This window comes from Amphiura filiformis, chromosome 16 (genome assembly GCF_039555335.1).
Source record: "Amphiura filiformis chromosome 16, Afil_fr2py, whole genome shotgun sequence".
NCBI classification, from domain to species: Eukaryota; Metazoa; Echinodermata; class Ophiuroidea; order Amphilepidida; family Amphiuridae; genus Amphiura; species Amphiura filiformis.
The window spans coordinates 1,377,053-1,401,413 of NC_092643.1; the positions used below are offsets into that span (position 1 = coordinate 1,377,053).

The following is a 24,361-nucleotide window of genomic DNA, read 5'->3' on the forward strand; positions in this document are numbered from 1 at the left end:
CATGACGCGCCTGGCTACTACCAAGAGCTTCAATCGATTCTTTCTTCGTAAATCAATCAAGCAATCATAGTACGCGTGAAGGATGCTACATTGATATCTCACATATAGATAATTACGATGTTTAATCATCACAAAGTGGTAAAGATGTTAGATCTTATTCGATTTAAGGGTAGACTATGTATTGGTGCTCGAAGCAGTCAAAAAATGTTTTGCAAAAGTTCATTCTACAAATCATATACTGTGAAAACTTGCTTGATTTAATGTTGTTAATGTTTTATGTACGTTTTTAGTGTTGTTGTTTCAGCCCTCTTTACAACATAACTCAAGAACCACAGGACTTCAAATGTATATCTGTGATATTTTAATTCTTCTACCCGCTCGCTATAAAATGAGCAATGCAATATTTGCCAAAGCTCACAACCATTCGCAAGATGCTGTGAACTACCAAATCACAACAGTTTAAAATAGTGTCTAACCTTAATGCTTCACAGCTAGTTGGGACTCTCACGCCATCCATTACTTCTCGGACTACCCTCATTTTGTGAGATATTAAGATTAATGTCCTATTATACAAGCACATTTGATGGGGTATTGACTTGACAAAAACCTGAATTTATATAGATTAAATCGAAAATTCAGCTCTTCTAAATGGTGAGTTTAAATGAGCAACGAGAGTGATCCTTCCACCGGAGGGGACGTTTAGCCATACCTGTATAATAGCTCGGAATAAGGTGGACAAAGTACGCTCTTTTCATCCCAGTGCTGTTTGGCTATTTATGAAAAATGTACAGACTTTACCTATGTCAAGGGATGCGATTGAAGAATAAGTGATTTGATTATGATATTCTGGAATAACCGCTAAATAAATCGTGGTATATAAATAAATAAATAAATAAATAAAAATTTTAAAAAATTATGAACAAAATACTATAAATGCAAAATTATTGACAAAAATGTGTTCGTTGTGCTATATTATGATAGTTGGTCACTCTTGGCACTCTCCTACCTCTTACGCTCAAAAGTTAAGTTGATTTCATAACATTTACAGTAAGAATGAATAAATAACATCGGACAAAATTATATTTGTTTGATGTACCATCGTAAAATGTGTATTTTTTTTTTTCTTTTAACCTTTTTTGTTGTAATTATTGTAGCGTAGAACGGTTTTGGTATAAGGTTACGAGGCGGGTTTATATTACGGGTGTCAAAACAATTTTTTCGAAAGGTAGAAATCGTCAATGCTTCTTAAACTTGTTTTGCTTAGTTGTTGTGAACGATGAAGACACAAAGCAAAATTAATATAAATGCATTTCAAGCGAAATTAGAGTAAAAAATACCAGCAGCGCTATTATTATGAAATAACGGCGACGCGTTTTGATCAATTTCAATAAGATCTTTTGAAAATTGTATAAATGGAATAGTTTTTGTTACAATTATTAATTACACTTATGCGGCTGAACATAATGACGCTTCTAAATGGCGAGGTTAAATAACCCTTGGCGAGCAGTCGTATTGAAGATCGGTGTCAAAATATCAGTTACAAAATTTCCCCCATACCTAAAATATTAAAGAATGAAATGCATTCAATTCATATGATTTGAAACTTGTGGTATGTTATTTCAAAGAATGCTCGAATGCTCGATTCAGAAAATCTCCATGTTGCTTGATTTTATAAAGTAAACTATTGTAATGTAATATCGATTATTAGCACAATGTCGTTTCCTGTGCGTTGTTCCATCACATACCCTAGAGTACAATCTAAGGTTATTGATATTTTCTCAGTAATGTGATGAACACGATTTAAAATCTTGCTTTGTTGAATGTGACTATTATTAAAATATAGATAATACAGTATATTAACTTTGTCCTTAAAATAGTTTTTTAATTGTCATTAATATTTCTCCCATTACTCTAAATTTAACATATTTTACTTAGTAACCATGTAATTGGTAATTGCATTATCAAGGTGTAATTTCCTATTTCTAGCTTCCCTCGATGCTTGTTGAATTCCTCTAGGAGTTTTATTTCAATCCGTGCGGTATAAAATACTTCAACATTACCTCACAATCGGTGCATTAATGTAAATGAAGCTATTTACAAGGATAGAAAAGTGCCTGACAAGTGCCCTTATTTATATGAAGTTGAGTAAAGTGATGGATTTTACGGGGAATCAATATGCGGCCATGCAGTTTAATGCAAAATCCACACAACTAGTTTGATCAATCCTTTCTGTGATTAATCAGTTGCATCAGTTCAATTAACGAATTTGCGAGAATAAGGTTGTACTACACCCCTTGATATATTTTTGACTATTCTTGCATTTTTCTCGAAAAATAATAACACACTGGTAAAAAAAGTTATGTATATTATAGGGGCAAGGAATCCAGTTACTACACTGGAATTTCAGTGACACAAGACAAGCGGTACGTTATTTATGATAAGAAAAGAGTTACCGCTAGAATGTACCTCATTTCTTAACATATATAATGAATCACTTGTCTTGCATCATTGAAATTTCAGTGAAGTAAATGGATTCGTTGCCCGATAATATACATAACTTTTGTTACCAACGTGCAGTTATTTTTAGAGAAAAATGCAAAATTAGTCAAAAAATGTATCGGGAGGTAGTACCACCCTAAGTTGGGGAATAAAACTTTTGAACAAATACACTGTACGAGTATGAACTCGTTGTAAAATTTGTGACAACTGCTATTGTTAAACTTGAAAACTACTTACCCTTGAACAATTAAACATCCTTTTCATGTTTACAATCACAATGGAGATGTTTTGATCAGATTTTTTATACGTTTCCTTTTTTAAGACAATTTAGGCATACAAAGTATACTTCTATACATTACTCAAATTTTTTCACTCGAAATACCGTTTGCACAATCGCAGGCGACCAATTAAAGAATATCAGTATATCATTACTATTGTTTATTAGTACCCATAATTACATTAAACCTAATCACAAACACGTTAAAGAAAATATTTATTTATTATTCTAGTAGACAAATTAGCAGCAACATTGAGTACTTGAAACCATACGCATATTGATTTGCAACACGTTACCCTTACTAACAAACAACATCGGATGTTTCAATAGATTTGTTTGAAACCTGAAGCTTTGATTTAAAAATACATTAATACAACCCACATAATAAGAAGAATTAAGCATAAGGTTGCAATCCTTACAGCGATTCATCGAATGCCTCGGGTAAATTCTCATTAGCTTTTAGTCATGACCTTCTTCAAGTTTCTCCCAAGGACCTCCTTTCTTCTTTTTCTTCTTGCTCCCTTTTCCCCCCACTCAACCATGGCATTTGACAAGATTGGTATTATCGAGGTTTTTTGGGCATAACTCGATTGTATTACAGAAGAGGCCGTGTATTTTGAGAACATCGTTAAAATAACGTCCCTTTAACGTCCACATATTGACTACAGTATTGTCACCATCCAAGCTCCGTGCAGTCAATTCAATTCAATTGCGTTTTACTCTCGGCTGGCATACTGGGTACTTTTTAAGTACAAAATTTACACCTATTCCAGCCAAAGCACTCAGTGTAAGCAATATTGTCACGCCTGGTTAAAAGACGAAAAGCCCTTTGGGAGACGACGCGATGGACGTACAAATATAAAACGCTTTAAAATGCAATTCTAATGGGAATTCCCATATGTACGTACAGCAGTACATGTGCTGTTCTCACTTCACGCGGGAAATCTGTATTACCTCACGGTAGCTTGACTTGCCAATCGGTACAAAGATCTGTCCTAAGAACGGAGTAGTTTTTCCTTGTAATTATGGTTAATTACTCTTGTGCGGTTGTACGTAGCAACGAATTTGATTATGGCTTCGATATAGCAAGGTAGGGTAACCCCTGGTATGCGGCCTTGCATGTAGGAAAAAAGCTTCCAAAAGCGTTCTTTTATTGTCCTCTCGAAGTAACATTTTTGTTTCTCTAAACAGGCTGCAGTGCCTGTGATCATTATCGTTAAGGGTATTGAATTTTCGGGAACCTTTTTTAAGTGTTCAAGTGTGCCGGTTCTTGCAGGTGGACACTTCAGAACAATGTAATGATTACGATTCAAAATCTTGCTGTCTTGAATTCTTGTTGAAACTGTTTATACAAACAATCAAGTCTCCTCCAAATTTGAGCTTTTGCATTATAAATTGTTCGTTAAATATTAGTTACTATTAACTTTGTTCTTAAACATGTTTCTTTTTTAATCGTCATTAATGTTTCTGTAAAATTACTCATTATGTTACTTATGTATTTAGTAATTGCATTTTAATTGTCGAGGTGTAATTTCCTGTTTGTACCTTACATCGATGCTTGTTGAATTCCTCTAAGTGTTTTATTCCAATCCGAGCGGCACAAAATTCTTCAACAGTACCGCACACTCGGTACATTAATGAAGTGAAGTTATTTACAAAGATAAAAAGTGCCTGGCAACTGCCCTTATTATGGAAATGAGTAAAGTGATGGATTTTACGGGGACTCAATATGTTGGTAACTTGGTATGCAGCTAACAGCGCAAAAACCACACAGCAGGTTTGATCAATTTGTTCTGTCAGTAATCAGTTGCAAAAGACTCTCAACCTCCTTTCTTCCATTAACGAATTTGCAAGAACAGATTGTGCTTTGAGTTGAAAATAAAACTTTTGAACAAATGTCTACTTCTTCTTACACTGCGCATCGAAATTTGTGATATCTGTTTTTGCCAACCTTCAAAATTACTTCGATGTTTACGTACAAAGAATTTGAGCAATGCTTTCATGAACGATTAAATGGAAAAGAAATAAGCAAACAAATGGAACTAGCTGCATTGAGGTCTTCCCCTTGACTCAATTGATTTTGTTTTCAAGTAATTTGTTCTACTGGTTTCAGTGAGTAAGAACTATATAAAATCACTATAGGCTGGTTACCTTTGTTTAAACAATAGAGGTTATCCGTGTTCTATAAGTTGCATATCCTATCTGCGACTGCTACAGGGTGTATCAAAATGATTGGTACCGGGCTATGTGACATTTTCAAAAATATATCAAAAATATAAAATTGCTAATTAATATAGTTTTTGTACTATAAATAGAAAGGGCATATGTTAACTTATTGATCTATTAATCTGAAGTTGATAGGCTGATGCATCTGGGAGTTATTGTCACTTAAACAAAGATCGACGTAATCATGGTTTGACTTACACAACACAAGATGAATAGGTTCACTGCTTGAACCATTTATTGCATACATACTCTTCAATATCTCACCTCAGTATACATAACATAAAATTGCTTTACACATGCTTTTAGACAGATAGTTCCTGAAGTCCCTGCCTTACGACTCTGGCAGTGTGGGGTAAAGCCCTATCTTGAAAGAACTTAACAACTGGGATGGGTCCATTCTGTAACTGCCCATATCAAATTTTGAAGCATTGCAAGTTATAGACCACTTGACATCAATGTTTATCAACAAAGGCGAATGATTGGTCTTTCGATATGCTCGAACGAACCGCTTCACTGTTCAATGGCTTTCTTGTACTATATGAAATATGGTGGGAGATTTAAAATACACATGCCCTGAGCAAACTACGATGCGCACGCACACTGCAGGGCAAAGAACAATGGAAAGTGCCATAATGCGTGCGCATACTGCCGGGCAATGACGTCACATGTCAAGTGGTCTATAGCATGTTTGCATGGGATACGCTCTTGCTCTAAGAAACTGTCTCATAAATCCTCTCTGCACTTCTCCATAGCTTCGACCAGTGATTCGTAACTATGAATACACACTGAAGTGTGGAATACTGTGGCGCCATTCCAATAACTTTTACCAGGTCTAAACTAATCTACAGTGTCTACAGTCTTAGCCATTCTGCCACACCATCTACTAGTAATCTCAAAAATACAATTTAAATTACCGCCCTGGATGGTGTTGATACACAAACTTCTTTCACCCCAGCTAAATTATTCAAGTCAATAATATTACTCTCAAGCAATAAATATTGATTATTACATTAATATATATTATAAATGAAGAAATAGGGAAGGAAAATATTAAACATTTCCATGATTTTCAACATATCATCCTCACAAGGTATTTGCAGTACAATTTGAAAATGGTGCGCTACTGATCCAGCGTTACGATGAAAAGTGTAAAAACACCTACTTTCCTTTAGAATCATGTAACTTCTGAATAGAATGTGGTATCTTTATGATCTAAATTTCTTAGAGAAGATAAAACTACTATAATTACAAATATTTAAACAATTAACCCCAAACTGGCATAAAAAAATAGTAAAAAAATCGGCAAAAAATGAGAAGTCTTCGGTACCAATCATTTTGATACACCCTGTATACCTTGTTCAGGACTTTCAAAAGAAGTACCTACATGTGCAACCATGACTGCTTCAAAATAGCCCGCCAAAGTCATGCAGGTAACTCCGAGGTCGTGCATTGAATTGGTTTGAATGAGGAATACTACAGGAATCAGCGCCTTTTGTTAGAAGTCACACATGAGTAAAGTGGATAACCTCTATACGCTTACAGGTAGTTCAGTTTCTAAAAGGTTAACGATCTTTTTTAATTCACATTATCAGTGCGAAAGTAATATAATTGTTCTTGTCGTTAAGACCCTAACAAATGTAAATAATATATTTTCAGCTAGACGTGTCATGCGATTCTTAAAATAAAAATGTCACCCCATGAGTACTACCTGCTGATTGGTTATAAGAAGACTACTAGTATTATGATTTATTGCGCCAATCAGCAACATTTAAAGTTTATCAATAAATTATGTAATTAACCAATCAGATAAGGCAGTAGTTTGCAGTAGTCTACGGAACAGTGAGGGCAATATTTGGATTCCTTGACAGATTAAGATGCACCTACCTATTTGCATAACAAATTCTTATCTTTACATAGAATATGCCCACAGGCTGTCAAAAGAGCTGTTAATGTTACGCGTCACCTTTAAAAGGCAAGGGTATTCACCGCTGTGATGAGGTTTGTGCCCATGATATTTATAAGAAATTGCATATTATTCGTACAAAATTCAAATTTAATTGGTATGAGCATGTTGACTTGAAATTCTATTCTAGAAGCTAATTTGGATGGCTTTTAGTGCAGTCTATTACGCTAAAGAAGCTAATGGCTAAAACATAAGACAATAAGAACAGATTGATTGATAAGATGAAACAAAGGAGACATAATGACAAAATAATTATATTATGAATATATAATCAACATTCTATGTTGTGCTTGTCATATGATATTTCGTTTGTTAGTGTCTTATCAGGTAAAGTGCTTGTAAACTTTTTACCAATCCAAAAAATCATAAATTGATTTTCTTTCAAGCAAAATTCTTTCTTTTCAAAAGAAACTTTTCACAGGTTTATAACAAAGTTGAACTTGTAAAATGTGGCCTGCCAAAGTTAACCCCACATGGCAAAATTACTTCATTTTATAATATGATATTTAAAAAACCCTAATGTGTGTGTCTGTTAACAGAACCGGTTGGTCATAAGTAGGTTTACTCTACTGTCGCATCAGGTCCAAGCTAAGTGTAGCACTTTCATGATTGAATTCAATATCCGGAAGACTGTTGAAAAAGAAACGTAACAGACTCAAAGGCCATAATTGACTGATTGTTACATATGCGTTACAGAAAGTAAAGCAACCTATGGTTAAGAGCACGTCGACTGCTCAGTGCCAGAAGTGGGTAAGTGCAATAGCTGCCCGGTGAACATTTGTTAATTTACACATAGTATATTGTACACATCTACACATGGCAGCTACACATGGCAACACTTACAATGAGTAAGTTATTAATGTTGGCAACCGACTATGAATCGAATGTATAGATATCACATATGCGGGATCACTTACAATGTGTATGTTGCTAGTGTTAAAAGAAAATCCCTTTTTAATCGGATTGCTTTACTAAAATATTCTGATATAAAGAATATACCAGCTAAGCATCAGCTATCTCTATTCTAAATCTATAGACAAAAGAATACACTTACGTATGTGAATCTGGTTTAATAAGCTAAGACAGAGGCTTAGCCCCAAGCTGCTCTAAATTCGGAGAGACAAAGAAACAGTCAAGTAAAGAAGAATGTCTACAACAGTATCATTCTGTTACCAATATCAAAATTGACTTTGCCCGATAACATTTGTCAATTAAATTTTACATACATGACATTGCTACGAACAGTACAAACACATTAATAACAGCGTATTTGAACATGTTCCCGCGCTTTTTTGGCAAACAGGTTGGTCATAAGTAATTTCACTCCATTGTCGCGTCAGATCCAAGCTAAGTTTAGCACTCTCGTGATTTATTTCAATATCCGGACGACTGTTTAAAAAAATAGCAGACTCACAGGACAGAAGCATATGTTGCTTATCTTATAATAAAATCCCTTTTTAATCCTATTGATTTACTAAACAATTCTTATATTTATATAGAACCCACCAGCATCAGCTATCTCCATTCTAAATCTATAGACAAAAGATAAACAGTAACACACTTATATATGTGAATCTGGTTTAATAAGCTAAGACAGAGGCTTATTAGCCCCAAGCTGCTCTAAATTCGGAGAGACAAAGAAAGAGTTAAGCAAAGAAGAATGTCTTGATTGCTACAACAGTATCATTCCGTTACCAATATCAAAATTGACTTTGCCCGATAACATTCGTCAATTAAATTTTACATACGTGACATTGCTACGAATAGTAGTTGCCCTTGACAATACAAACACATTAATAACAGGTGGGATATTATTTAGTTCACTCTTTCTGCCACTCTCTGTCTGTCTCTCTCACAACTAGAATAGTAATGAACAACTTGAATAGTAAGAATCACATTTTGAACTTTCTCATATATGTAGTCTACATGTGTTTATATTTGAACATATTCCCGCGCTTTTATGACAAACAGGTTGGTCATAAGTAATTTCACTCTATTGTCGGGTCAGGTCCAAGCTTATTCTAGCACTTTCATGATTTAATGCAATATCCGGACGACTGTTTAAAAAGAATAGCAGACTCACAGGGCATGACGATATGTTACATAAGCGTAATAGAAATACGTTCAGCAACCGTAGTTGAGAATTGATAGATATTGCATGTGGGCTCACATTCAATGCGTACATTGATTGTGTTAAAATAAAATCTATTTTTAGTCGGAATGATTTACTAAACAATTCTTAAAATTATATAGAATATACCGGCATCAGCAATCTCTATTCAATCTATAGACAAAAGATATACAGTAACACATTTATGTATATGAATCTGGTTTAATACGCTTAGACAGAGGCTTAGCTCCAAGCTGCTCTAAATTCAGAGAGACAAAGACACAGTCAAGTAGAGAAGAATATGTCACGAATGCTGCATCAGTAACATTCTATTACCAATATCAAAATTGACTTCGCCGGATAACATTAGTCAATTCAATTTATCTTACGTGACATTGCTACGAATAGTAAGTGCCCTTGACAATACAGAGAGACTAAAAACAACTTGGATTGCATATGCTTGCTATCTCCTTCTGCGTCTATTTCACATTATCTCTTATGCTCTTGAAAAACGTGAATATTGATAATGAGATTTTGACGTTTTTCATACATCACTTATCTGAATATCTTTTTTCATGTTTGTCATATACGTTTTATTTCTGTTGAAGAAATATTCTTCTATAGTTTGTCTCGTCTCAAGCTGAGAGTAACACCATGTGGAAGATTCGAATCGCGCGCGATAGCCTAATCCCACGGGGTGGATCCAAACGCGTAGAAGGGTTATTTGTCTCTATACGCAACCGTGTAGACACACTGATTCGAATATACCACTGCGAAATCCAACATGGAGTTACTCTCAACTTGAGATTAGACTATAATCTATATTTCTTTGTGAACAACAATATAAAGAAAAATAAGTAAAAATTGTTTATGTAAAAACGTGCAGCTCACCGATCTACACTAAACGTCCCTCAAGGCAGAGACTTAAGATTTCTATTGAAAAAAATGGACAGTGTTAAACTGCCTAAGTATTTCCAGCATGTTCAATTTTATCAATAACATTGACTTTTCCCCCTAAAGCTTTTACTGAATGATTAAAGTGCATCTCGATGTGCTGTTCGTAATTTCCCTGAGGAATCCTGACTTTTCCCCCTTCTTCTCTGTCATACTCAGGAGCCATCACGTCCAGCGTGGTGTCATTCTTTCGATCTCTTCTCTCCCTCAAGCGCTATCCGTATTTGAACGTTTATATATCATATACCTACAAGGCGATTCGGTACAACAACAATCACAAGTCATTTTCGATTTTTTTTATTTCCTTTTATCTTACCACAGACACTTTCACCCATCGATATAATGGATCTGCTCACGGCTTTGAAGAAATAGACCAAACCATACTAGTAAGACAAGAAGATGGACACTGGAGTGCTCCATATTTTGATTGCGGGGGTGGAAATATTTGGATGATGACCTATACGGTTCCATTTTTTGGGAGACATGACAATGGCAGTTTTTATTTCAAGTAAGTTTTACTATATAAAAGCTTGTCAGATTTGTTCTGTTATCGTTACGATCTTACTCCGACGAACATGGTGAATGTAATAATGACTTTGATAATGATCTTTTTTTCAATCATAGTTTATTCGTGAAAAAACTATTTTCATATGGTCTCTTATATAAGTTCATTTTAGACAAGACAAATTTTCACGTCCCCATGTCAAGAGGAGACACTTTTGGGCAGGATCGTAAATGAAGAAATAGCCAAAAATCTCCCCGGGTGAATTTTTTCACAATTTGTGTTTGTTGCGAATTTGTAATGCTATTAATATTTAAAATATTGTCTGATAGTTTCAGATTTGAATATAACTGGCAACTTGTATTTTGAGACATTTTTAAATGTTATTCCTACTCTCAACATTTTCAATAATATTTTTAAAGGCCGATTTCTCAATTTTTTATAATACCATAACTTACGAACTCAATATCTTCGCTTAGGAATGTCCGATTTCATTGGGGAAAACGGCGTTGTGGAGCAAAATATCTCCATATTATGTCAAAATCTTAAAATTAATAACCTGCCCAAAAGTATCTCCTTTTGACATGGCACGTCACAATTGGTGATCTTAATTTTAAAATAAGACTAAAAATATTGTACAAATGAAACTGTTATTAAACCGTTATATAAATGAATGGTACTGTTTCGAAGCTAAATTTACGCAACAAGCCATTTTCCTCGTTATAAGATTATATCTCAAGCTCTCAATCCAAATGTGTTTTCACCGTCAGTGCTTCAAAGGGCAACTTTTCAGTTTTCATTACTTTCTTTGTTTCTCACAAATACAAATATAGTGAAATTTTCATGATTAAGTGGACGTATTTACGTAGAAAGTTACATCAACATCATCAGCTGTAATGAATTTTCTAAAGTTCGTCAACAATTCCCAACACAAAAAGAATCCGAGGGCTCAGACCAGTCACTACGTATAATAGTTTACGCATTGTTTACATAATAATTTCAAGACTTTCAAGTCTAAAATCAGGCAAAATTTAAAAAATGTAAAACGCCCAATGTCATAGTAAAAATGTCATTAAAACTGTGAACAATAAATTGTTTCCTTACACATGGGAATGTTTGAGATCCTATTCGGTTACCGTAACCAATTTCTTAAATATTGAACATAAGAAAACAAACATGCAAAACTGCTGTGGCTTTTTTACTAACATTCGAAAGTGCTATGGCTTTTTTACGCTTGATGAAAGCCTAGATGAAGGTAAGTTAGTAAAGGTCATAAATAAAGTATTCAGTGTGATCATACGGTATACAACAAATGATAATCTAAAATTGAAATAGATTATTACGGGCTCTGAGCCTGTCAACAATACCCATGAAATACGTATTCAAAAGATAGCCCGCGGTGTACAATAAAAAAAGGAACAATTACAAGCGAGATGAAATTGAGTGACGTTTCCTATGCACCTTAAATAATCGAAAATACGGTCTTTCTCCATATCCTATTTCACTTCCCTGAGGGCATACAACGTGTTGAAGCACATCAAGACAAGATTTCGGAGAAAGATGTCAAAATAGGGATCTTGTGAGTACTGAAATTTACCTCGCTGAATTTATTCATAACGAGCAATCGCCTGAATACTGCGTGTGTACTGTATTTTTAGAACGTTTTTGCTTGGATCAGAGACTAACAACTTCATACTAGATCGCACCCGTATATAGTTCCGAGTACGGGCCGTAGGTATATATTGACATATAGAAAATCATTCGCCATGTGAAACACTTTAAAGCACCGCAGACATATCACGTTAAAGTAGGCAAAAATTAAGCAGTTCTGTATGCAATTAGTTGCTTATGTGTAAATCGGGGGAGCAGAGTTTACAAAGTCTTATACATAAGCCTTATTGAGATCTAAGTTGGCATTTAGGTGATCAAAATAGTTTGATATACAATCAACACCTGCTCACAGTGGTGTGAATGTATGGAATGTTGTCATTACCGACATGTGAAGTCACACTGACATTCTCTACTAGGTGCGGCTTACTCGCTCTCAAAATAAATTGAATTCAAAAGAACTGTGAATATTCACACATCTTTTGCCTATAGTCAATTTCACACTTTCTAGATCTTAACAGACTTAAAGGAAGATCGCAATTTCGGTCGATGTTGTCCCGATAAATTTGAACCAAGGAGTGACATACTTTCGGACCAAGAGAGCCTTGAATACCTCATATGCAAAAAAAAAAAAAGGTACCACATCGAATTTGGTCCTATAGAAATATAGTCAATCTACTCTGAAGAACAAAGTACCGATGCGGACGCACACATTGTGCCGACTTTGAAGGCACACATACCTGCAGCAGAGACGCAGCACTGCGCACTGTTTACCCGCTGTATTCGCGCGCGTTGTCACTTTGTACTTCAGAGTGGACAAACTGTATCGGTACCAAATGTACTTTACAAATGTTCAGGGTAGGATAAAAAAAAAGTGCCATCGATGCTTATTCGAGTACCGATAGCGCTATAGGACCAAAAAGATGTTGTACATAACCATTTGTAGCTCTTAAACATGAAAAATCGCCTGTAACCAGCTTTACTTTTGATAACCTTTCAGTAAGAAAGTATTTTTTGCTTTCTGTCCTTAATACTTATATTTACATTAGTAGTTCTTATAAAATGCATGTTTTGTACATATTCCTGTCAAACAAGTCAACATTTATAAGGAAACGTCTAGGCTATGAAGAGTTCGGATGCAAAAAACGATGTATCCATCTCGATTTGAGATATAGGCAAATATAACTCGTTAAAAATAAAGAACATAAAATATGTGCTGTTTCGCATCATGGTTTTCTTTAATGTTCATTGGTATACAAGTCAATGTTTATGCTAGAAATCGTGTTTTTATTAATTTTATGAATAATGCATTAGTCCAGGCTTGTTTAACAAACTTGTGCTTTCATTGTATTAGTTTAGCATTACCGCTAATTTGTTAGTAGAAATATACCAAAATAGAGAGCAATTACCAAGATACAATGATTAGCGGACAGTGGTGTGATAAATGAAACATTAACATCACTGTTGGAAGTGTGTCAAGTGCGACTATAAGCACAGAGGAAAACTTATGATTAAAAAATAATAATTAATGGTCAAAATGGGCAAGAAGAAGCGTTATATTGAATGATATCTCTGTGGAACTCCTCACAGTTATTGCGATGAACGTGACAATATATAGAACAATCTCTGACTTGATTCCAGTGCTCTGGTTTTGCTTGGACAAAGTAGCCACTTGGGTATAACAACTGATCTTCTCACTATGGACCACAATGGCCTCATCCCAGTGGCGTAGTTCAATAACCTCAATTAAACAATCATAGTAAAAAAATTGACTTCAAGTTGCAGAGTATGGGTTTTTGTACCCAAATTTTCAAAGGTCATTCAATGAATGTACAAATGTATTGGGGTTAAAGAACTGTGCACTAATAAACGAGAATGTTTTGGATCCTAGTGTCTACTCGACATATAGCTTCTCCAGCATTTCTACTTACAATTTAAGTGGGTGTCAATTCATATGCTCTTTTTAAAAAACATGTCAATTAGCTTTGATTAACTTTTCAAATTCACAATAGACTGTCTTTATTGTTTGCCTCGGAAAATCCGTTTTTATAGTAAACAAGCCTGAAAAGGAATATTATAACTATTAACATGGCGATGTATTATTTTCTCATTTCGCGGGGTTTTCATAGATACCTTTTATTTCGGGTAGCTATAGAGTACTGAAAATTTGCTGCATTTACGATACCTTTATGTTAGTTATATTGGAATCAAACATGGTGACCAATATCTAGCTTCGGGTAGGTATGGGGGTGCTGAAAATTCGCTCCATTTACGATGCCTTATGTTAGTTATATTGGAATTAAACATGGCGACCAATATCTAGCTTCGGGTAGGTATGGGGGTGCTGAAAATTCGCTGCATTTACGATGCCTTTATGTTAGTTATATTGGAATTAAACATGGCGACCAATATCTAACTTCGGGTAGGTATGGGGGTGCTGAAAATTCGCTGCATTTACGATGCCTTTATGTTAGTTATATTGGAATTAAACATGGCGACCAATATCTAGCTTCGGTAGGTATGGGGTGCTGAAAATTCGCTGCATTTACGATGCCTTTATGTTAGTTATATTGGAATTAAACATGGCGACCAATATCTAGCACTTCCAAAGCTGTAATGCAACATTTTCAATGTGTATTTAAAGTCAACGCATATAACGAGTATGAACTTGACCAATACGTCTCCTGTATACACACTATTAGCAGTCTACATTGGACGGAAACAGAAATATTTGTAATTTCCAAGTTAATGGAGTCAGCATGAAACGTAGATTGAATTATTGAATATCTATACCGCTTCTCACATTGTCGCGTATTCTAAAGGCGTATTTTATGAATGTGAATAGAGATAATTTAATAATACCCTTCCGAGACCATCTACATGCCTTGAGGCATTGGTTTTTGAGGTTGAGAAAAGACTAACGCGATCTACCAATCCGATATGAAACACAAAATAATGAATTGAAAAAGTCATTATAATATATTATGAAATTGATTAATGGAAATGTCTGGATCATCCGTCATCGGTTTCAGGCCTCACAGTAAATCTGAAAAGTAATTATGAATTTATTTTTATGTAATGGAACTATAATACGACATAATATAAGACCAGCTATAAGCCAAATAATATTAGAGCAAAGATCTTTTATAAATAGTTGTTTGTCATTATTCTAGATTATATTAGAGATGACATTTTAAGCAAGATTTGTTTTTAAATTTAGCATATTATATCAAATCTACCAGCTTCATGACTCAGTAAAATACGAGAGAAGAGTAGAAACGCCGGGTAAAAACGTAGACTTTTATGTTGGAAACCACATGTGAAACAATGTTTAAAACAAAACCGATTTTAGTGAATTTCAGTAGCGTGATGGAAATAATTACCGGAACGTACCTGTACGATATAGGTATAATGCGCGTCCCATCACTAATCTGTGGATTTGTTTTATAATGTAGACAACTAAGCATTGTTTTCAGCCTTATTGTTGTAACTAATTTGACATTAGTAATATGATGTTAGTATCCACCCTTACTTTTATATCAGATTTCATTATCATCCTTTTAGTTCTTCAATTCCCAACGTTAAAAATAATACCTACAAAAAGAATCAGAGGGCTCAGTCCAGTCACTACGTAGCCTATATATAGTTTATAATGTGTATTGCTTACATAATAATTTAAAGACTTCAAGTCTTTGACTAAAATCAGGCAAAGTTTAAAAAAATTAAAACGCCCATTGTCACAGTTAAAATGTCATTAAAAACTGTGAACATTAAATAATTTTCTTACACATGAGAATGTTTGAGATCCTATTCGGTTATCGTAACCAATTTCTTAAATATTGAAAATAAGAAAACAAACATGCAAAACTGCTGTGGCTTTTTTACAAACATGCGAAAATGCTATGGCCTTTTTAAGCTTGATGAAAGCCAAGATGAAGGCAGGAAAGGCCATTAATACAGTATTCAGTTTGATCATACGGTATACAACAAATGATAATTTAAAACTGAAATAGATTATTAAGGGCTCTGAAATGCGTATTCAAAAGATAGCCCGCGGTGTACAATAAAAAAAGGAACAACTACAAGTGAGATGAAATTGAGTGACGTTTCCTATGCACCTTAAATAATCGAAAATTCGCTCTTTCTCCATATCCTATTTCATTTCCCTGAAGGCATACAAAACAAGATTTCAGAGAAAGATGTCAAAATGGGGATCTTGTGATTGCTAAAATTCGCTGAATTTATTCATAACGAGCAACCTCTCGAACAATAACTTTTTGTTTGCTTGGATCAGAGACTAACAACTTCATACTAGTTCGCACCCGTAATAGTTCTGAGTACGGGCCGTAAGCATATATTGACATGTAGAATGACATTTCGCCATGCTAAACACTTTAAAACATCTCAGACATATCAGGTATAGACGAAGAAGCAGCATTTCTGTGTGTAATTAGTTATCACTTGGTTTGGGTGCAATTCAGGGGAGCTTCTTACGAAGTCGTTTACATTTATATAAAGTGTGTTTTTGTCATGCTGGCATCTAATTGATCGGAATAATTATATCAATTTACTTGTTAACCCCATGGTATGTATAATTGAATGTTGTCATGACCGGTATATGACTTCACACTGACAGAAGCTGCTACAACAAAATATTACGCAATATTCAAAATTGTCCCGCTGACTCGCTTTTAAAATGAATTAACCAGGGCAGATGTGGACGAGAATGTGTGATTGATTTCGCACTTGGGGTTATGCAATAATTATCAAGAAGGTTTTATATAAAGGAAGACGTCATGAAAACAATCATTGTGATCATAAACAGCAAACGATAATTTGAAATTGAAATAGATTATTAGGGGTTCTAAGCATGTCAACAATACCTATGAAATACGTATTCAAACAATGGCCCGTGGTGCATAGTAAAAAAGGGAACAATTACAAGCGAGATGAAATTGAGTGACGTTTCCTATGCACCTTAAATAATCGAAAATTCGCTCTTTCTCCATATCCTATTTCACTTGCCTGAGGACATACAAAGTGTTGAAGCACATCAAGACAAGATTTCTGAGAAAGATGTCAAAATAGGGATCTTGTTGTGAGTGCTGAAATTTACCTCGCTGAATTTATTCATAACGAGCAACTGCTCGAACAATAACTTTTATAACTTTGCTTGGATCAGAGACTAACAACTTCATACTATTTTAGTTCGCACCCGCAATAGTTCTGAGTACGAGCCGTAAGCATATATTGACATGTAGAATAACATTTCGCCATGCTAAACACTTTAAAACATCTCAGACATATCAGGTATAGACGAAGAAGAAGCATTTCTATGTGTAATTAGTTATTACTTGGTTTGGGTGCAATTCAGGGGAGCAATTTTACGAAGTCGTTTACATTTATATAAAGCAAAGTAAGCTTTTTGTCATGCTGACATCTAATTGATCGGAATAATTATATCAATTTACTTGTTAACCCCATGGTATGTATAATTGAATGTTGTCATGTCCGGCATGTGACTTCACACTGACAGAAGGCGCTACAACACAATATTACGCAATATTCAAAATTGTCTCGCTGACTCGCTTTCAAAATGAATTAACCAGAACAGATGTGGACGAGAATGTGTGATTAATTTCGCACTTTCCATTTCACACTATTTTTGGTCTTAAAGGTTGTGCAATAATTATATGTCGCTCTTTTCCGCCGGAAAAAACAGAGCGAGCTATATAGAAAGTCTTGGCAGGGCACGACATTTTAAAGGGGAGGGACAAGAATTTTTTTGGTAAATAAAACGCTTGAAAAGGCTTAGAAAACAGTATGGAAACTTTGCACAATGTCCTAAAGAAATCCCACTTGCTCTTTTGGCTGTTTATTATGGAAATCTATGGGGGACGGTCTTAATATTTGTCTCAATATTCGACTCAATATCTGACTCGCCTGAACGTACTTAAACGAATACGAAAGTCAGCAATTTTCGGTCGATGTTGTCCCGATATTTCGAAGAAGGAAACGACTGACTATTGTTAGCTCTTACACTATTTTGCTAACCTTTCAGTTAGTAGTAACGAAGTATTTTGCTCTATGTCCTTTAATACTTACATTTCCATAAATCAATTTGTTTTTATAAAACGCATGTTTGAAACGTGTTCCTGTCAAAACAAGACAACTTTTTTTATTGAAATAGCGTATGGTGTTTAGATTTTGTATGAAAGCTGCAATAGTCTAGGCTCGTTTAATAAACTAAACGCGTCCTTTCATTTAGTTTATCATTGTCACTCAAATTTCAGTAGAAATAGAGGTCAGGTTACGATGATAAATGCTACATTTTAAGCAATTAACATCCCTGTATGAAGTGTGTCAAATACGACTATTATACACACAAGGGATATAGTTATAACTAAAGCGAATGCTATGGGCGAAGAGGACCCGTAGATTGAATGATATCTCTGTGGAACTCCTCACTCATTGTGATGAAGGTGTCAATAAGAACAATCTCTGATCTTGCTTGGACAAAGTAGCCGCTTGGGTATAGCAACGTATAGCCGGTTCTTCTCCAGCCTTTCTGCTTATAGTTGTTCAAGTGGGTGTCAATTCATCTGCTCTTGTTAAAGAATGGTCTAATGACTTCGATTACTCGAAACAGATGTAGTTATCATATTCAAGTTAATGGAGTCAATACGAAAGGCTCTTTTTTAAGTTAGCTTTGATTATCGAATATCTATTACCCTTCTCGCAAATTATATATGAAGGTGTTTTTGATCAAAACGAATGATCAATACGAATCAAGATAATTTAATAATTATATTTCTATACCAAAGTTACCATGGCTTAAGGCATAAGTTTTCGATGTTGAGAAAAGACTAACGCGTACTACCAAGCAGATATGAAGCATAAAATAATGGTGAAAAGATTCTCGTTGTCGGCGTCCTATGGGTCATGACTGACCCGTTGTGACCCTTTTGATGATGTTGTTCCAACTTTGCCTGTCCAATGCAAGACGGCAAGCATTCATAAGGGATAGTCCAGTGGATTCTTTGATTCCATCTGTCCAATGGAGCTTCTGTCTGCCTTTTCTGCGAAGACCTTCAACTTGACCCTAAACTGTTATCTTCTCCAAGTTGACACCATTTCTTCTTGAGATGTGACCAAAGTACTGCAATTTGTTGTGATCAATCTTCTGGCACACTGAACATTTGACATGCTCACCAAGTTGACTTCTGATAAATTCATTTGTTTTGTGATCTTTCCATGAAATTCTCAGCATCTTTCGCCAGCACCACATGTTTTAGAGCAATTAAAAAGACCAGAGCATCCATGATGATGCTTATTTTGGTTGCTCTAGAAAATCCTATGTCTTTCCAAATGTCGGTAAGAGCAATAGCAGATGTTCTTGCAATGAACATATTATATGTTTATTTAAATTCAGATATATGCAACTCATAATGAAATTGATTAATGAAAATATCTGGATCGTCCTCGTCGATTTCAGGCCACACCGTAGCTAAAAGTATGCATTATTTGTTCATATGGAACTATCATATGACATGATATAGGATCGAAACCAAATGATATTCGAGTCTTCTGTAAATACTTGTTAGTCATCATTCTTGATTATATTAGAGATGCTTCAAATATCATATTTAAGCAAGATTGTACGAAACGGGTTTCTTTAATTTAGCATATTATATCAAATCTACCAGCAATACAGGAGAAGTGAACAACATAGACTGTGTTCGTTTCAAGGTCCAGGACTAATAAATTTAAAGGTGTATTGTATCTCAAGTCCAGCTGTCATTGGTGTTTGACCAGTAAGACTTTGCTACCGATGCTATTAATCGGTGTTCATTTTTATTTACGCTATACAGATTTGTAATCTTATTTGACACTTCAGAAAAATACATAGCTAAGAAATACTTAGAGAATAAAGGTATTGTTTTTAGCCGCTGGAGTGCATCTATCGTCTCATATAAAACGAGTGACATCATTATTTTAAGTAATTTTGTCGCCCGTGTTATATGAGACGATAGATGCACGACAGTGGCTAAAAACAATACCTTTATTCTCATTCTTAAACACTTCAATTCAAATAAAAAAATATCATAAGTATTATAAATTTTAATCAAATTAAATCCTACATTTTGCAAGGAATTACCTAAGGCTTAAAATCGATCAGTCCCGTTGTTGCTATGCGCCTCCGATTGGTTAAAATAGCGAGTATGCGTATCGCGTCGATGTGCATGCGCTGACCAGTGTGATATCATGTCATATCACACGGGTAAGAACCAAAAAGATTGCAGGAACGTTTTCAAGTGTTTAAGAATATAAATTAATCAAAATATATTTTTGAAGACGGTATACAACTGTAGAAGGGGGACATGGAATTGAGTAGTGCATAATAATTGTTATACATGTTATACATTGTTAATTATGCATTTGTACTACCTGTTTGAGTAATATCAGAACGAACAGACATTTTAGACACAATATTTTCTATAGCAGAAGCCATCCCCAGATTTGTTTTGCTTTATTATTCATTGTGCTCTCTAGTGGATCCCATTAATACTACATTATCACTAATAAAGCCCTGGATAGAAGTTCAATATTATTTTACCACGACATATGAGTTGCAAGTAAAGAGATTTATCTATATCCGCTCAATCATTGTCACTAAATCTGAGCTGGGCCGAGTACGAGTACCTCGTTGCAAACTCGCTCGCTAGACATCTTATATTGGCAATAAACCTGAATAAAAGATTAGACATATAGTCATATATAAATTCATCATTATTATAAACTCTTATAACTCATATATAACACCATAGAAATGGGGACAGGTAATGCGATAGCCTCAATGTTAGCACCTCGATAATCCACTGCACACAATCTTCACTTCTACCTTCATCAAATTTCATCATTGTTTTTTCCTTTCTAAAACAAAGTAATCCTTTTGAAGCATTTTATGTTCAAATTTTAAAATAAGTTGTAAGGGTTTCATCCTCTAATTACAAATGTAATAAGACAATAAGTAAAGTCAATTATAATTGAATGAGTAAAGGATAATTTCACGAAATCTCTTTTTTAATATACACATAAATATCACAAGCTACCTATGCATTTCATCGCAAGTACATAGCCAGATTGTAGTATAGATGGTTAAAAGGCATCAGATGATCTTTTGAGTAGGAGTGACAAGTAGGTTGGCTGATCTCCCTGTGACATTTTTCTTTCAGCTATATATTGTCAAAATGTTATCATAAACTAGATCCTCTTAAACAACCCCTTTTCATCACATGTTGAAAAAGTATAAGAAGCAAGATGATATCGCTTCATGATATCGAGCAAATGATTATTGCTCTCAGATATGAAAGAAAATGCTGCAGCGCATTCGTGGTGTTTTTCAAATCCCATACAAATGATAATTTAAATAGAGCATAGAACTTACCATGTTTCTGCTTTTGAAGATTTGATCTGATGTTTGTTCCCATTATTCCTTGAATTGAAAAGGACAAGCTATTCACTAAAATCCTCACAAATATTTATACAGATTACATTTACTTTCCTGTTGGACGCACTTTTCCTGTCAAAAAGTTTAACGTCGGACATCTTTATGACTATTAATTGGCAAAACGGTTATATTCTGCCACGAAAACTAGTACTTTTCCAAGACCAGCATTTTCTTGGTAGAAAAAAGGTACTTTACACAATCAGTGCTGTTTTGCGAACATGAATTATAAACAGTACATGTATAACAATACAAAATGCACAATGTAGATCACAAACGAAAGAAGGAGTGTTTAATGTTAACAAAATACCTCCAAACTATATATGCTTCTACGCGGGCACACACCCTCCACCTCCACACAAACACAACACAAATACCACATTCAGCACACAATCCATGTGCTTTACTTACTTGCTTAAGGTTAGTAACTATTTTCAACTGTTGCGATTTGGTGGTTCGTAACATCCTGCAAATGGTAGTGAGCTTTGACATCGATCATTTCATAGCGAGCGTGTAGAAAGGTTCAGATATTACAGATATATTTTTATAGGTCCTGTGGTTCTTGATTTATGTTGTAAAGAGGGTTGAAACCACATCACCTTCGTAAAACGTACATAACTTTTAACACCAACAAACCAAGCAAGTTTTCAAAGTATATGATTTGTAGACTGAACTTCTGCAAAACATCAAGGTGTTATTTTTCAATAATATATTGATTTAGACAATGAAAATCTATGTTTTTGGTAGCCTCGACCACCAATACTTAGTCAACCCTTAAGAGGAGTGGTGTCCTAGAACCCCAGCTTCGAACTGCACACACCATCCTCATCACCACATCCAAATACATCAAAATGAAATTATGACTCAATAATGTCTCGCTGCCTCTCTTCACCCTACAGCGGGTGTCCCGTCCCAAACATGTGTTACAATCCAAAGTGTCTTGTTATTTCTTTGTTTACCCAATTCATGTCAGAATATTTATTGTTTACAATGGCTTTTATCCCATCTCATTTTAGCATTACCATTTTGTGATTTACCTTAAGTAGAGACAATCCGAGTTGGTCCACTTTTCCCTATACTTAGCGTGGTGTGATCAATACCTCGTGTATTACCTAGTTCAATGTATAGAACTTGGACCGGGTAAATTTTGGCATGCCCAGTAAATTAACTATCACTCTAAAACTAAAAATCACACAGAATATAAATCCTGATTTGTCCGACAATCATGCTACACAAGAATAATGAAAGAATATTTTTGACATTTCTTTTCTTTTATTCGAAAAATGATAGATATCTGATGCAGTTTAATATATTGAGTGATGTAGTAAGTTTATGCCCAAGTAAGCAACCTTGTTAAAGAAAACGATTTTAGAGAACCTCAGTGGCGTGAGGGAAATAATTACCGGAGCGTGCCAGTACAATTAGGTATAATGCATGTTACATCACCAACATTTGTATTTGTTTACATGTGCACAATTAACTATTGTTCTCAGCCTTCGTGTTAAAACTAATTTGACATCAACAATAATAGACTGTAAGTAATGGCCGTTCTACCATCATTTTTCGTATCCATCCTTTCCTTTATATCAAATTTCATTACCATCCTTTGTGTTCTTATTAAGCGTAGATTAATAGAACGCAAGTTGGACAACTGGACAACTCACAAAAGTGTATTTCAACACGAGCATGGCTGAAACAGTATGGCATGCCATAGCACAAATATGTCAAAACGTTTTACAGACTTCCGCAAATAAATAAATTCTCTTCAATATAACGACATTGGTGATTAACCTAAAATGTAATAACGATAAAATAATCAAAAACAACCTTTGCTCGTCATCAGAGGGATAAAACGTCGCGATATTGTTACGCCATTAATACACTCATTGCCGCTATAACCACCTAAGTAGAAACTCGTACATGTAATTTATATAAATAACTACGGCGACTAGTTATTATTATAATTTGATATTATGTAGTTAATTAAAGCAAAAGCATACATAAACTTTATGCATAAAACTCAAAGTTTACAAACATTATTCGTCAATTATTTACGCTAATGTAATTTTTCCACGACCATGTTTACTGCAACGAATAAACAAATCATTAAAACCTCCAGGTCTTTTTATATATATGACCTTATATGAATAATCAAATACACATTACGTCATTAAGTACAAATATACCGAGTATCTGTTTTATATTTGTTGACCTCTAACCTCTAACCTGTAACCTCTAAGGTTTTGCAGAGCAATACCATAACGCTTGAACAATATCCATTGCATTCGGTGTGAAAAGAGTGTTCTTGTTGAGAGACCTGCTACATTACTGTGACCATCCTTTAGACTTGGAACAAACAAACCCAGCATTGTTCCATCCAAAGTAATATGAAACGTCTTTTCTTATTGGACAAAATTCAATCAATTATCGCTATCGACTGAAGTATGCAACATCAGCTCAAAGTATGGTGTCTTTAGGAACATATCCGGGCTAAGGTGTGTTTACCTGCGGGCAACATATGGTTATGATGATTTAAAAATAATTCTGGTAGCGTTGACAATATTCTGAATTAGAATTAAGACAAATGAGGTAAACACGTCAGTATAGTTAAAGGTGTTTGGCCCTAGTTGATATTATATATTGCGGCTATTGTCTATCAACCGCAATACATATTTATCAGTGTACTTCGGTTATATTTATAAATGCGCTTTTAT

General features: G+C 34.7%; 1 protein-coding gene across 1 annotated transcript in view; it reads left to right on the forward strand.

The window, feature by feature from the left end:
* The window catches only part of LOC140135411 (probable G-protein coupled receptor CG31760), a 195,972-nt gene that overhangs the window by 67,185 nt on the left and 104,426 nt on the right, over positions 1-24,361 (forward strand). Inside the window, exon 2 of the mRNA XM_072156902.1 lies at positions 10,351-10,537. Coding sequence (XP_072013003.1) covers positions 10,351-10,537 — 187 coding nt within the window. The remainder of the gene's footprint in view (positions 1-10,350; positions 10,538-24,361) is intronic.